The sequence below is a fragment of the Caloenas nicobarica genome, chromosome 6 (genome assembly GCF_036013445.1).
Source record: "Caloenas nicobarica isolate bCalNic1 chromosome 6, bCalNic1.hap1, whole genome shotgun sequence".
Classification (NCBI taxonomy): domain Eukaryota; kingdom Metazoa; phylum Chordata; class Aves; order Columbiformes; family Columbidae; genus Caloenas; species Caloenas nicobarica.
The window spans coordinates 10830520-10842752 of record NC_088250.1 but is presented as its reverse complement, the minus strand read 5'-3'; the positions used below and the strand labels follow the sequence as shown (position 1 = coordinate 10842752).

The 12233-nt window shown below is 42.4% G+C and overlaps 1 protein-coding gene across 1 annotated transcript in view; it reads left to right on the top strand.

Moving 5' to 3' along the window:
- CPS1 (carbamoyl-phosphate synthase 1) overlaps window positions 1-12233 on the top strand; it is a 92259-nt gene that overhangs the window by 61835 nt on the left and 18191 nt on the right. The window contains exons 26-28 of the mRNA XM_065637724.1: window positions 5644-5838; window positions 6412-6479; window positions 8635-8710. Of these exons, the coding sequence (XP_065493796.1) occupies window positions 5644-5838; window positions 6412-6479; window positions 8635-8710 (339 nt within the window). The remainder of the gene's footprint in view (window positions 1-5643; window positions 5839-6411; window positions 6480-8634; window positions 8711-12233) is intronic.

The window sequence follows — 12233 nt, the reverse complement described above, 5'->3', positions numbered from 1 at the left end:
GACTGCTCAATAATGAATGCCAAATAAATATTAAATTATTTTGCAAGATGCCATATTGTGCAATATTTACAAGCAGATTTAATTTGCTGCACAGTCATTTATTGCACAAATTGTTCTGCCCTTGTGGTGCAGAGCTTTAGCACTTAAGCAAATCCTTGACTTTAAGCACAAGTACTCCCCCTGAAGCAGTAGACCAATTTATGTGCATAACGCTAACGTGCTGAAAAACTTACAGTCTTTGCTCTGCAATACAGACCAGCATCAGGAAAGGACGCTGGAATTGCCATCAAACCAAAACATATTCTGGCTCCTGATCCAGATGTTGTACTTCTCTGTTAAGAGTTTTCAGGTGTTCAGAAGTGCTGATACTAAGAGGTGGAGAAGAGTCCCAGACAGATTTGATGATGGGAGGATATGTAATGTAAATAGTTGGTCCCAATATGGAAAATGATTTCTAACTGGTAACACGCTCATCTTGGATGTGTAGCTGAGGCTTTCAAGGATGCTTACAGGAACTTCATCTCTCTTGAAATTCAGTGTGAGTTGGCCATGTAACTTGCTGAAGCAACTTTGCAGAACCTAGGTCATGTTAAACTAACGATTTTTTTCCTGGGTCTTTTTCCCAGTATGTGACGATTTGAGCTTATCTCCTTTGTGAAGGGGTGCAAGTTTATAAAATGGTTTTATAACCTGGCTACATTTTATTCATTCCCAAATTTGGAACCAAGCAAAAGCATGTGAGAACTCAAGTCCCAGTCTCTAGGCTCTGTTCTTAAACCATTTGCAAAATACTGTCTAGGACCGTTTTTAAATTGCGCGTTCATACTTTCCTATTTGTACATGTTGTTTTACCTCTTCTTTAAATTTTCATGAAAACAGAGACTGTTACTGGAAAACATAGACTTAGTGTAGGCCAAAAGACTCTGGAGGCTCTGGAGTCTTAAGGGCTGATTTTTGAATGCTTTAGGATTATCCATGAGGCTCAGGTCTATAAGCATTGAACTCCTGTTTACTTAAGCAAAACTGAACTTCTGAACTGTGGCCATGGAGGAAACTGGTATGACAGTTTGTCAGACAAATAACACTGATGGAACACAACATCTAATTACTGCAGGATCAAAGAGAAGGCAGAGATAGGTGATGAGGGAGCAACTACTCATTTAAACGTGTAGCCCTAGTAATTACCAAGTTGGGTAAGAAAAATATGTGAAGAGAATAATGCATGCATATTGAAACTTGCATCATCCTGCTTGTCATAGCAGGGCGTGGTGAGTTTGATGGGAGGTGTTGCAGATCTCGAGGTCTAATATTAATATCAGCATCCTGTGGTACCCAGAGCTGAAGGGGAAGGACGCTCTGGTGGTGGTTTCTGTGACTCAGCTGGACTGTGCTCATGCTTCTGGGCATGTTTTTAGCCTGTCCTCCTTGTGAAGTAAGCCAAAAAAGTGATTGAGAGAGGGCAGGAAAGGAGGCAGCAGGAGCTGAGGTGGTGGGAATAAAAAGCGGGAGAAGAGACATGCTGGGAGTCTGCAGAGGGTTCTGCTGCTCTGGCTGGGGTATGAAAACAACCAATTTGGTGTTTGCTCTGGAGGTGTTAAAGCCATCAGGGTCTGAGCCTAAACACCCCAAGATGAATAATAACTACTCAGCTGTTTTAAAACACTTTTCTTTAGTAGTGACAAAAGGGAATGGTATCATTATGCCTAATTTGCAAGTAGGGAAACTGAGTCTCTGAGGAGTAGAGAGGCTGCACAGAACCATGCAGAAGGACATAGGCAGACCTGGGGACAGACTCCAGATCTCCAGCAGGGTGTAGTCTGAAATATATTATTTGCTATATGTATTTTTTTTTTAAATGGGTGAGCCAAATACTAATATCCTGTTAACAGAAAACTTGCTCAGGCAAATGCAGTTGGAAGCCAGTCACTAAGGAAACGATCAAGTTAAAAATTCAGGATCTGATTCTGGGATCCCTCACCAATCCTGCAGATAACCATCTCTTCCAGCTTCACATGCAAAGCGTGAATAGTGCCATGGTTTCAGACTGAACTTTTAAACTCTGCTGCTCATTAGCCTCCTCTAGTGTTCCAATGTACAATGAGCAGTGGCAAATACTCCGAAAAGTCCTGGCAAACCGTATGTAAAACCATCAGCAAACCATGGACACAATCCTTTGCCCTCAGCAGAGATGATACATCAACTCCCTAAACGTTGTTAGGATTGGAAGCAAACCTTGGGAAACTACTAAGCTCAAATAAACAGGTGCACTGACTTGTCCTGTTTTTTTCTGATCAGGCAAATTAGGCTACATTGAGGCACAAGGTTACCAAGACTGAGGTGGCTGGAACCTGCCCACCAAGAGCCACTCACACAGTCCTGTCCCAGGAACGTACTCAGCTGTCCCTCTGCTCTCTGTACCTCCTGTCCCCTTTTACCTCTCCAGTCAACATTCACAGCTCTTCTGACTCACTGGGGACTGAGCTCTGCACAACACAGCTGTGCTTTGGAGAGAAATGTAATTTATTCTGAATGCATAAAGTTAGGTGGTAGTCTATGAGGACAAAAATTTAAAAAAAAAAAAAAAAATTCCTTCCCTCAGATTTATTGGCTTTTTGTTTCCAGAGAAGATGTTCCCTTTTTCTTTTAATATCTATCTGCTAGAGGGCCTCTTTTGATTCTTTTTCAGTTTCTAGGATCATTCTGAAACAATTCATAAAACTAAAGGAGGCTCTTAGGTACAATTTTAATGGTCTAATTTGTTTTCAAACTCGGGCGAAAAGAAAACCTGACTCTATTGCTAATGACATAAAAGCAAGGTAGTAATAAAAAGAGTGATTTTTCTTATAAAGGGGAAAATAATTCTCTCTAGTCTTCTTTCAGTGGATTATGTGTGGCATACATTTTAAAGATATCTAATGGCAAGGATGTTATTCGTTTTCTTTATAATTAAAATACGGCTGATGATAAAGTGATATGGAATGGGTTCCATGTCTGCCTGCCCACATTTCTCAGTGGAGCAGTCGTGCTCCCCAGCAGGACAGGGGGCTGCTCCTTGAGTGAGGGCAGGCTTCGGGAAATAACAGCAGGTGTTTAAAGGAAGAAGTAAGCAGCAGCTGGGGCTCAATTTATGGTTCTTTCTGAGTGAAAATGAGTATATGATCCTTTGCTATCTGCTTGAATAAGCCATCTCCTCTGTCCCCTTGGGGTTGGAGTCCCTAATGCTGTTTCAGCTTTGATGTAGGCAGTATTTGCATTTTAGAGGCTCAGTGAGTAGGATTGTTTTAAAGGAAGAAATAAGCAGCAGCTGAAAAGAAGCTGTTAGCTGAGACATTCCCATTTTGGATATGTTGAGGATAGATTAAGATGTCGGTTGACCTTGGCAGCAAAGCTAGATTGACTTGTTATCAAGCAGGAACCATTCCAAGCTGCAAGAAGAGGTTTGCTTATTCACTCACCGTCTGGGTCTCATCCATGTGGGATGATAAGGACCCCGGGGACTAGAGAAGAATACTGTATTTTGGACGGATCTGGAAGCAGTAAGGAACAGATTTTTCTTCTGAGCTGGGGATGGTGAGCTCCGATGTCATGAGACAAACCCATGTGGACACAGAGCAGCCTCTGTTCTTGGTCCACCCTCTACTAATGAGGGTTTTTTCACTCCCTGTCTTAAGCTCTTTCAGATGGTTGCTGTTGGCTGGCAGTAATATGTCATCCCATAAGTGACTGCATGGTGAAAAAAAAAAAATTATCTCCAGCACCGTATATTAGCATGTTAAGTAAATAATAATCTTGTAGACCTTGGAATAATAACTGCTGCTTAAATGCCTTCTTAGTGGATTTTTATTATGGTAGGAAATTATCCACCTTAATGTTGAGCAGGGTTTGTACTAGCATTTATCATCTGTTTTTTCTCAGTCACTTCTAGTCCATCCTGCCCTCAGCTTACAGATCTGCCACCGTAAATCCCTTTACATCCCTCATTAAGAAGTTGCCCTTCCAGGAAGGCCAGTGGGTCTAACCTCCCTCAGGAAAAACATACTTGTTAATTAAAAGAACACTGATACTCTAAAAGATAGAACCAAACCATGGATCACTTGATTTATGTTTCTCATTTGTTAGTGGTGCGTAAAACTGTGTAAAACACATTTGGTTCAAAAGAGCCCTTCACTGCAGCTGTACCATGTGCCTGATTCTCCTTTGGGCAAAGTTTCACCAGCTTTAATTTGGAAGTAAAGTGCCCATTATTTAATTACCCTCAATTATGACACAATCTAAACATAATTCATGTGCTCATAATTGTTGCAGGTACTCTATGGCCTTTTTTTACTGTTGAAAATTTTCACACCAGACTAAATTGTACTTGAAAGCATTAGGAGTTCTATGTAAAAATAAATTTTAAAAAAAAGCCCACATTTGCACCTGAAGAAGGATGTGTGTTTGCCAGTGAACTCACCCGTCTCTTGTTATTTGCTGTTCATTGTTTCCTCGCTTAAAATGTTGTGGTTGCCCAGTGACAGACATGAGATGTGCCACTGCGGCTGGTGGACGCTGTGCCACCTCCCCTGCCTCTCCGCTTCCAGAACTGAAGTGCTTGCAAATAACCTGCGTAGAAAGGAGCACATGTGACAGTTTCACTGAAATACTTGTTGGTATCAAATCCGCTACCAGAACTGAGGAGCTAGTCAGGAGTAACCAGGATGAGTTAAAATAAAGGGCCAGGTATATCCAGAGTGATTCACCACTGCAGGCTGTCTGATGGACTGGGCTCTGTTGATCTAGACTGTGTTTTGCTTTGTACAGGCCAGCAAAGGTTCAGCCATAAACACACCTTAAAGACTGGCTTCTGGGATAGGAAAGGTGGTTTGCCTAGCAAATAGCAGTGCTGGCAGGAAAAAAAAAATCCAGTTGTTTCCCATTGCCTCTCTGCTTGAGGTTACTGCCTTGCAAATGTGTAGTGAAAAAGAATTTGCATGAAATCTGCCACTCAGGAAGTCTCTGCCTGTGCATGGGAGAGGCTGTTTTCTCAGAAAAGCTGGACTGAGAAAGAAAGAGGACCTAGAACATCTTGTTTGTTCATGCTACCACATGCAAAGGTTGCAGCAGGGGGGCAGGAGTGATGGTGCCCATGTCCGCATGTGTAGGAGAACACAGGAGGGAGACCTGACCCTACTGAATGGAGTTTTGAGTTTTGTTGTGAGGCATGAGGTTTTTCATAGTGCAGCACCCTTCCTCTGCAAAGCACTGGAGTGTGCGTCAGCTCAGCGCTTGTCATCGCTAGGAAAGCAGAAGCACCTAAACATTACATGTAAACAAGGTAACAGTCTGTGGTTTTAGCGGAAGTTAAATCTTGGCTTCATGTCAAAAGACATGTGAACACTGCAGATTTCTTTGGTTTCCTGGGGAATTTTATCTTAAGTTACTGTTGTCTGAGTGACATCAAGGAGGATATTGCTGTTTTGGAGAGGCTACACGTCTGAATCACACTTTGCAGCCTGGGTGCCTCTGGATCAGCACAATTATGATCTGCCTTTGGTCACAGCAACCTCAAAAGTGATGCAGTCTAAATATTGGATTCCTAATTATCACAGCTCTTAATGTTAAGCTGACTTGGACATGACTGTGCTCCTTTCTCTCTGCCAACAGGGATGCAGCGGTTGCGTTATTTCTGTAGGTGGGCAGATTCCCAATAACTTGGCAGTGCCACTGCACCAGAGCGGAGTGAAGATCCTTGGCACAAGTCCTTTGCAGATTGACCGAGCAGAAGATCGCTCCATGTTCTCAGCTGTTCTGGATGAGCTGCGTGTGGCCCAGGCTCCCTGGAAGACAGTCAGCACACTGGTAAGTTGGGATGTGCATCTGGGAAATGATGAAGTGGCTGGGGATTGTTATGGACATCTGCTCGGGGGGACTCACTTACTGATGCATTTCAAGATTCCAGAGACATTTGACAGTTTTTTATTGCTGATGGCAAAAAACTTTTTGATCCCTGTAAAGTGATGCTATAGCATCACTGGGAGAGGGGTGGAAACTGGAAGGGAATTGTCTTTAAATCACCTTTACACAACGTGGGGTATATACCCAGGAGAAGTTAGTGCTACTGACAGGATAATCTACTTTATCCTGCTGGCCTTAAACTATTTTAGCAGGTAGAGATTGCAAAGGAATAGAGATGTGTTGGCACTGCTCTTTTTTCCTGGTGAAGCTCTATGGACAGGGGAGGTCTGAAGATGACAACTCTGGAACAGAGAAGTCATGTATTATGTTCAGCCCAGACTATAGTCCCTGACTTCCCTCTCCTGCCCTCCCCTAGTCTTAATGGCTAGTAAAGTGCAAATGCAATTAGAGTTGAAATTTTGGTATGACTTCAAAATATTTTGGTGTTCACAGAATGTTCTTCCTCCCTTTCTTTAGAGAGATGCGGTTGAATTTGCAAGCTCTGTGAGTTACCCATGTTTGCTGAGGCCTTCCTATGTTCTGAGGTAAGGCTCAGCCATCAGAGCTCATCAAGTTGGGGTTATGAACTACGAAAGCCTTTTTGAGACAAGGAAGAGTGTGGAAAACACTATGTGTGTTTCTAACTGTGAAGCACTAACTGTGCTTCTTAACAGGTGGGACAACCGCTCAAACCAATAAAGGAAGCCAATGGATCCCTTATGTCCATCAGGCAGAGATCAAAGGTGGAACATAATCGTAACAGTATCTGTTTAGCTGCATTACCTTTTTCGTATCTCAAGGCCAAAAACATGGACTATCTGCGATATTCCTTAAGATTCCTGAGACGACCACTTGTACAATTAAACCAGAAGATTTTTTGTCACTAGGAAAAACAACAGGGAACATGCTGAGACCATTTATTTGGGTTGGCATCTGTTTTCAGAAAACAGCAGCGCACCTTTTGAATTCAGCTTCTTATTTGCTAAGCTTCTCTGCTTACAGGTGTATTTTATGTCCCTGCACTGTGGCAGCTGCTCCTCTTTAAATAGCCATTGTACAGAGCCACACACGTCCAACAGCTAGAATTCTTGAAGAAGTTACACCAGTGCATACACACAGCAAACCGGCATGTTCTGAGTGATCATTCTTCTCTGCAAGGCTGTTCTTCATAGCTGGATGACTAGGCACAGAGAGGCAGTTTGGGCACAATTTACAAGTGAAAATAAATTTAAGACAGGATGCTTTTCATATGAAAAAGAGACAAATACCAAAATGAAGAGGCACAGTATTCATTTTCAGGGGAGCAAAAAAAATTATTTAAAAAGAAGAAGAGGAGAAGGATTTGTTGTATGTTCAACTCTCAAGGAAATATCCTTTAGAAGTGACTGTGGAATGTGACTTTTCTACCCAATCCCTGAATCGTGCAGTGAGGTTATAAAGCAAAGTTAAAAACCAGGGCTCAGATCAGGAGGATAAGTTAGAAACTGCTCCTGATGTCATTCTCCAGATAGGGAACACTTTTAGCCTGTTGTTTCCATCCGTATTAAATTCATGTAGGCCATTTCCATGTAGGTATTTGCTAAAGGGTGTTTGGACAGTTTAAGGGGACTTCAGGTAGAAAGATGAAACTGCAGACTGTCAGACTTGAGGAAACAGAAAGTGAAAAGCTCTGGCAGAGCACACTGTCTGGCCTTTATTTGGACAACAGCAGCAGGTCCACTGCTAGACTTCTTCGTCCTTTGAACAGATGTGGCCTTCAGTATTTGCCAGTTGCCTTTGAAAACTAAATGCGTTTCCCCACTAGTTATGTACTGTGGGTGCCTGCTCACATCCTCAGTGGTGCTACTGACAAAGGCCCATGGATTTAATTGAACTCTATTGATTTACATCAGCTGAAGAGGTAGTCCGGTAAGTATAACCACCTAGGTACTTGTGTCTATTTGTTTTAGGCTGAAGTGACTGATTTTTGTGGGATAAATTCTTTCTGCACTTTTCCCCACAGCCTCTGTGGGCTTGCCCACCGAAGCAAAGGGGAAGCTGAGCACCAATGGTAGAAATGACCAATGCGACATCTTTTTTTAAAAGCTTCTTGTCCTTAAAAGGGGCCTGAATCACTGACTCTCCACCCGTGTTCTCTCAGATCCCCCTCTCAGATACTGACAGCTACATTTCAAAGTAGCTTTACTGTCCACTTTCATCTGCATTTACTCTATCACAACCATCACCAGTGGCCTGTGCATTCCTCGCTTCATCTGTCACTGATGAGCAATGGGCCTACAGTGAGCAAAGCATCTGTTTTGTCCTGAGCTCACAGCCAATGTGCACATGTGGGGAAAGTCTGGGTCCTTAGGGGAGCTAGCTGGCTGAACAGGCATCTCCTCCAGCTTAGGGGAGCTGTAAAGAGTCCGAAAGGGGATTTGGCAGCAGTGCTAAGGCTACACAACCACAATTCTTGTTTTGATTCTTTGTTATGGTTCTGGAGGTCGCCTGTCTTCCCTGGGAAGTATAATGGAGGTTTATGAGGCACCAGCTCTGCCTTTCTTTCAGCCAAGAGCAGAGCAAGTGGCTTGAGTCAGGACTTTGCTTGGCTAGTCTGTCATATAAAGGTAGTTGGCAGCCCTGTGCTGTGGTGTCTAACACACTGATACCTCCCTTGAACTCACGAGGGAAGCTTACCTGTTTTATTTTTTGTTCTCACAGTGGGTCTGCCATGAATGTAGTATTCACTGAAGAGGAAATGAAGAAGTTCTTAGCAGAAGCCACCAGAGTCTCTCAGGTAATAATCTTCATTCTGCTACTGCTTTTTCTTTTTGTGTTTGCTGTATTTGTTTCACCTCTACTGTGTTTTCCATCCCTTTGTTTCTGTATTGTGTCTTCCTTGCTCTTTCTCTTCCTTGTTTGGAGAGGAGCCAGTGAACTTGGAGTTTGACCCCTCAGTTTGTTCTCTAATGGGCAGACTCTGGGAACCTGTGCAAGCACCTTTACTGAAACCGCTGGGATACTTGGATGGAGCGGGGCCAGCAGTAAGCTCTTGTACCAGGCATCCATTTCTGAAGTATTAATTATACAAACAGGTGTAGTGTAGCGGGCTGAGACCCTTCCTACACCATCCAAGCTTGCTAGTAGCAGGGTATACCATCTAGCATAGAACTGATAGCATCTTTCACTCAATTTCTGAACTGTTTTGCCTGTCTTCTTTGAACACATTAAAACTTCATCTTGGTACCTTCTCTCTCACCAATTACTTTTTTTTTTTTTTAACGCTTTTAAATGCAGGAACATTTGCAAGATTTTGCTGTGACATTTAACACTACAAATCATGTACTGAGTTCCGTTTTCCTCTGATACAAAAGCAAGACTGCTGCCTGCTTAGTGTTAATCCAGTGGGATTATTGATCTGCAGACCATGTAATGCAGAAGATGAGAGCTCTGGTTTCCTTTCTAAATGTTTTTCAAAAGCTAATTTGAGGAATTTTTTTTAAGTGTCTTTTTTTCTAGCAAAGGGAAGGATTTGGTCTAGTACTTCAGAAAAATCTGAGCAATTGCCCAAAGACATGAATGCTTCAGAACATCAACTCAAAGCCTGAATTTCCTCTATACCTTCTATCAGTGTTATTGTACAAGGGATGTTTGGAGAAATAGGAATATTGGAGGAGGAAAAAGTTAAATGATTGAAGTTGAATGAAGAACGTACAGAATATGAAGTCTGGCCTTTCAACAGTCTCTGAGTTTGGCTTTGCCTTTTGGTCTGTTTTCTTCTTAAGGTTTTCCCACCTTTGTTTGTTGTTTGTTTTTGTTTGTTTGGTTTTGGGGTTTTTTTGTTGGGTTTTTTTGGTGGGTTTTTGTTGGTTGGGTTTTTTTTTTGGATGATCACTGTTCAGAACAGTCCTGTAGCACCATAACCACTACTGTCATATACTGTCATAGGAATCTTGGAGTTAAAAAACAAGTCAAAGAGGAACTCCCTGAAAACACAACTGGCTATGGAAACCAGGCACATTACTGCTTACTCAGGGGATTTCTTAGGTGGTTAAACCTTGAACAATAACAAAACCAGGTGGTTTTGAATTGTATGAGGCACATGGTGGAAGTTTAGCATTTCAGCAAGAAGAGATGGAACGAAATGGAGAGAGTTTGCAAAGTTATAGTATCCTGAAGGATGGGCTAGTGTGGAAGCAAGCGGACCAGTTGTTATGATCTTGGAACAAATTTAAAGGGTTTTTTGAAAGCAGGAGAGTACCACTGTTACTTCCATCAGAAGAAATCATGTAACTAATCCTCAGAAGACTAGAGGTCAGCTCGTGGTAGGAACCAGATTCTCAGCAATGCTCAGCCTCCCAGAACACCTGGCTTCTCTCTGTACTTCATCTTGAGTACCCTGCATTGTGTTTCCCCCCATGCTCACATAAGCAGGCAAGGCAGCAGCCTTAAGCCACGTTCAGTGGGACAGGTCACTTTTGCTGCTGGATGGCTTTATGGTGGCAGTGGGTGCCCTGTGGGAGGCTGAAGCCTAGGAAAGTGGCCCTTGATCAGCTTAACTTGTCCCAGCTTGATTGACTTGAGTTGGGCGAGGTTGTTCTTCATTGCTGAGAGGTCTCACCCCTGGTACATGATGCCCTGCTGGGACCTGAAGTTATAGAGTCCTGGCAATATGTGATGTATTCCTAGGGGAAAGAGTGGATTTTTCCCATGGGATCCTTATGATGTCCAGTTCTGCTACACAAATAAGGAACTGAAGCTTGCTGCAAATGTGACCAACTGCATGCCATGAGTCTTTGGGTGCTCTGGCCCTGATCCTGCAGAGATTTACACTAGACTTACATGCTAAATTTTTTCTAGTGTAGTCAAACTGCTGAGGGAAGACTTCTTTCTTCATCCTGTACTTTCATATTGACAAAAGCCATAGTATAGTTGAAGGTAAGTTAGCAGAAAACAAACCAGAACAAAATTACTCTATTCTGCTCCTAAATTAGGGAGGGGTTTTTAGCCTTATCCAAGGCATTGTGGCCTGTGAGTACTTCCACAGAAGCTAGCAATATTAGCTGTGAGCATACAACTGAATATGAGCATCTTTGTGGGACACACACTTGGGTTTTTTTCTGATTACAAAGCCTTACCTAATTCTACTCCACCGAACAGAGCATCTCCAGATAGGGTGCCTGACCAGCATTGTTCTGTTGTTTTAGCTACTTTGCTGTTATGGTCTTGTGTCATTATCACATTTATGTTGTCAGTAGCGTTCAAAACTTCTTGTGCGAGTTGAGACAGATTGGAATAAACAATGTTGTATGCACATATAAAATCTTCTGGTGAAAAACTGCAGCAAGACAGAAAGTTAAAGGACAGAAGCCACTAAATTTATGAAACAGTGTAGGCTGCAACATTGTCCTTGCCTGTGAATTTACCCTTGCACTGATAAATGTAAGGAACTGTGTCTGGTAACTTTTGGAGTTGCTTTATATTTTTTCAAGAGGAGCCTTTTGAGCACACACAGACTGTCATTTATTCCATTTTATTCTCTAATAAATAACAGGCAGTTAATAGTGGATGGGACAGGTAAAATGTTGAGACATAAAGCTGGCCTGGAAGAATGTGGATTAGATTTTTAACTGTCTGTTGGAGCAGATGGCTGGAAGAAGAGTGGGAAATGTGTGCTAGCATCCCGGAAACAAGCAGGAAAGAAAACAGGAAAACCATGTATAGAAGTGAATGTACTGGGTGTCGAGGACAGGTTGTTCCTGGCCAGCTAAAATTAGTGGCAACTTCTCCCTTGGGAGACTTAGGAAACGAGGCAGAGAAATGAGAAAATAATGGATCTGTTGCCTTAAATGTATGACTTTTAAAAAGAGGAAATGGCCACTATACAAAGTCATCAAGTATGCCAAGAATCAACCACTCGAAGTAAGTCACCAGCGAGGTGACTGGGAGGCTCAAGAAGGAAGAATTTAAGATCTTGGAGGTAAGGAGCATCTTTAGGAGACAGGAGCAGAGGTCACTGGATCATGAATCATCTTCCTACCATGGTCTCACCTAAAAGCTCTTTGTGGTTTTGCTCCAGATTTCCCTGTCATGGTGACATTATGGAGGACTCAAACTGATGCATCAGTGGCTTTAGGGAAATCAAACTAAATTTCCCCCTAATATTTTTTTTTGCAAAGTTCACTCATCTGTGGAAATAAGGCTATTAATAGATTTGTCTTGTGGGATTCTGATTCCAAAGCTTTTCCAGTGATGAATAGTAGAGTGCTTGGATCTTCCCCAAATACTCTCAAATAAAAACTTTATTCTTTCTTCTTGTC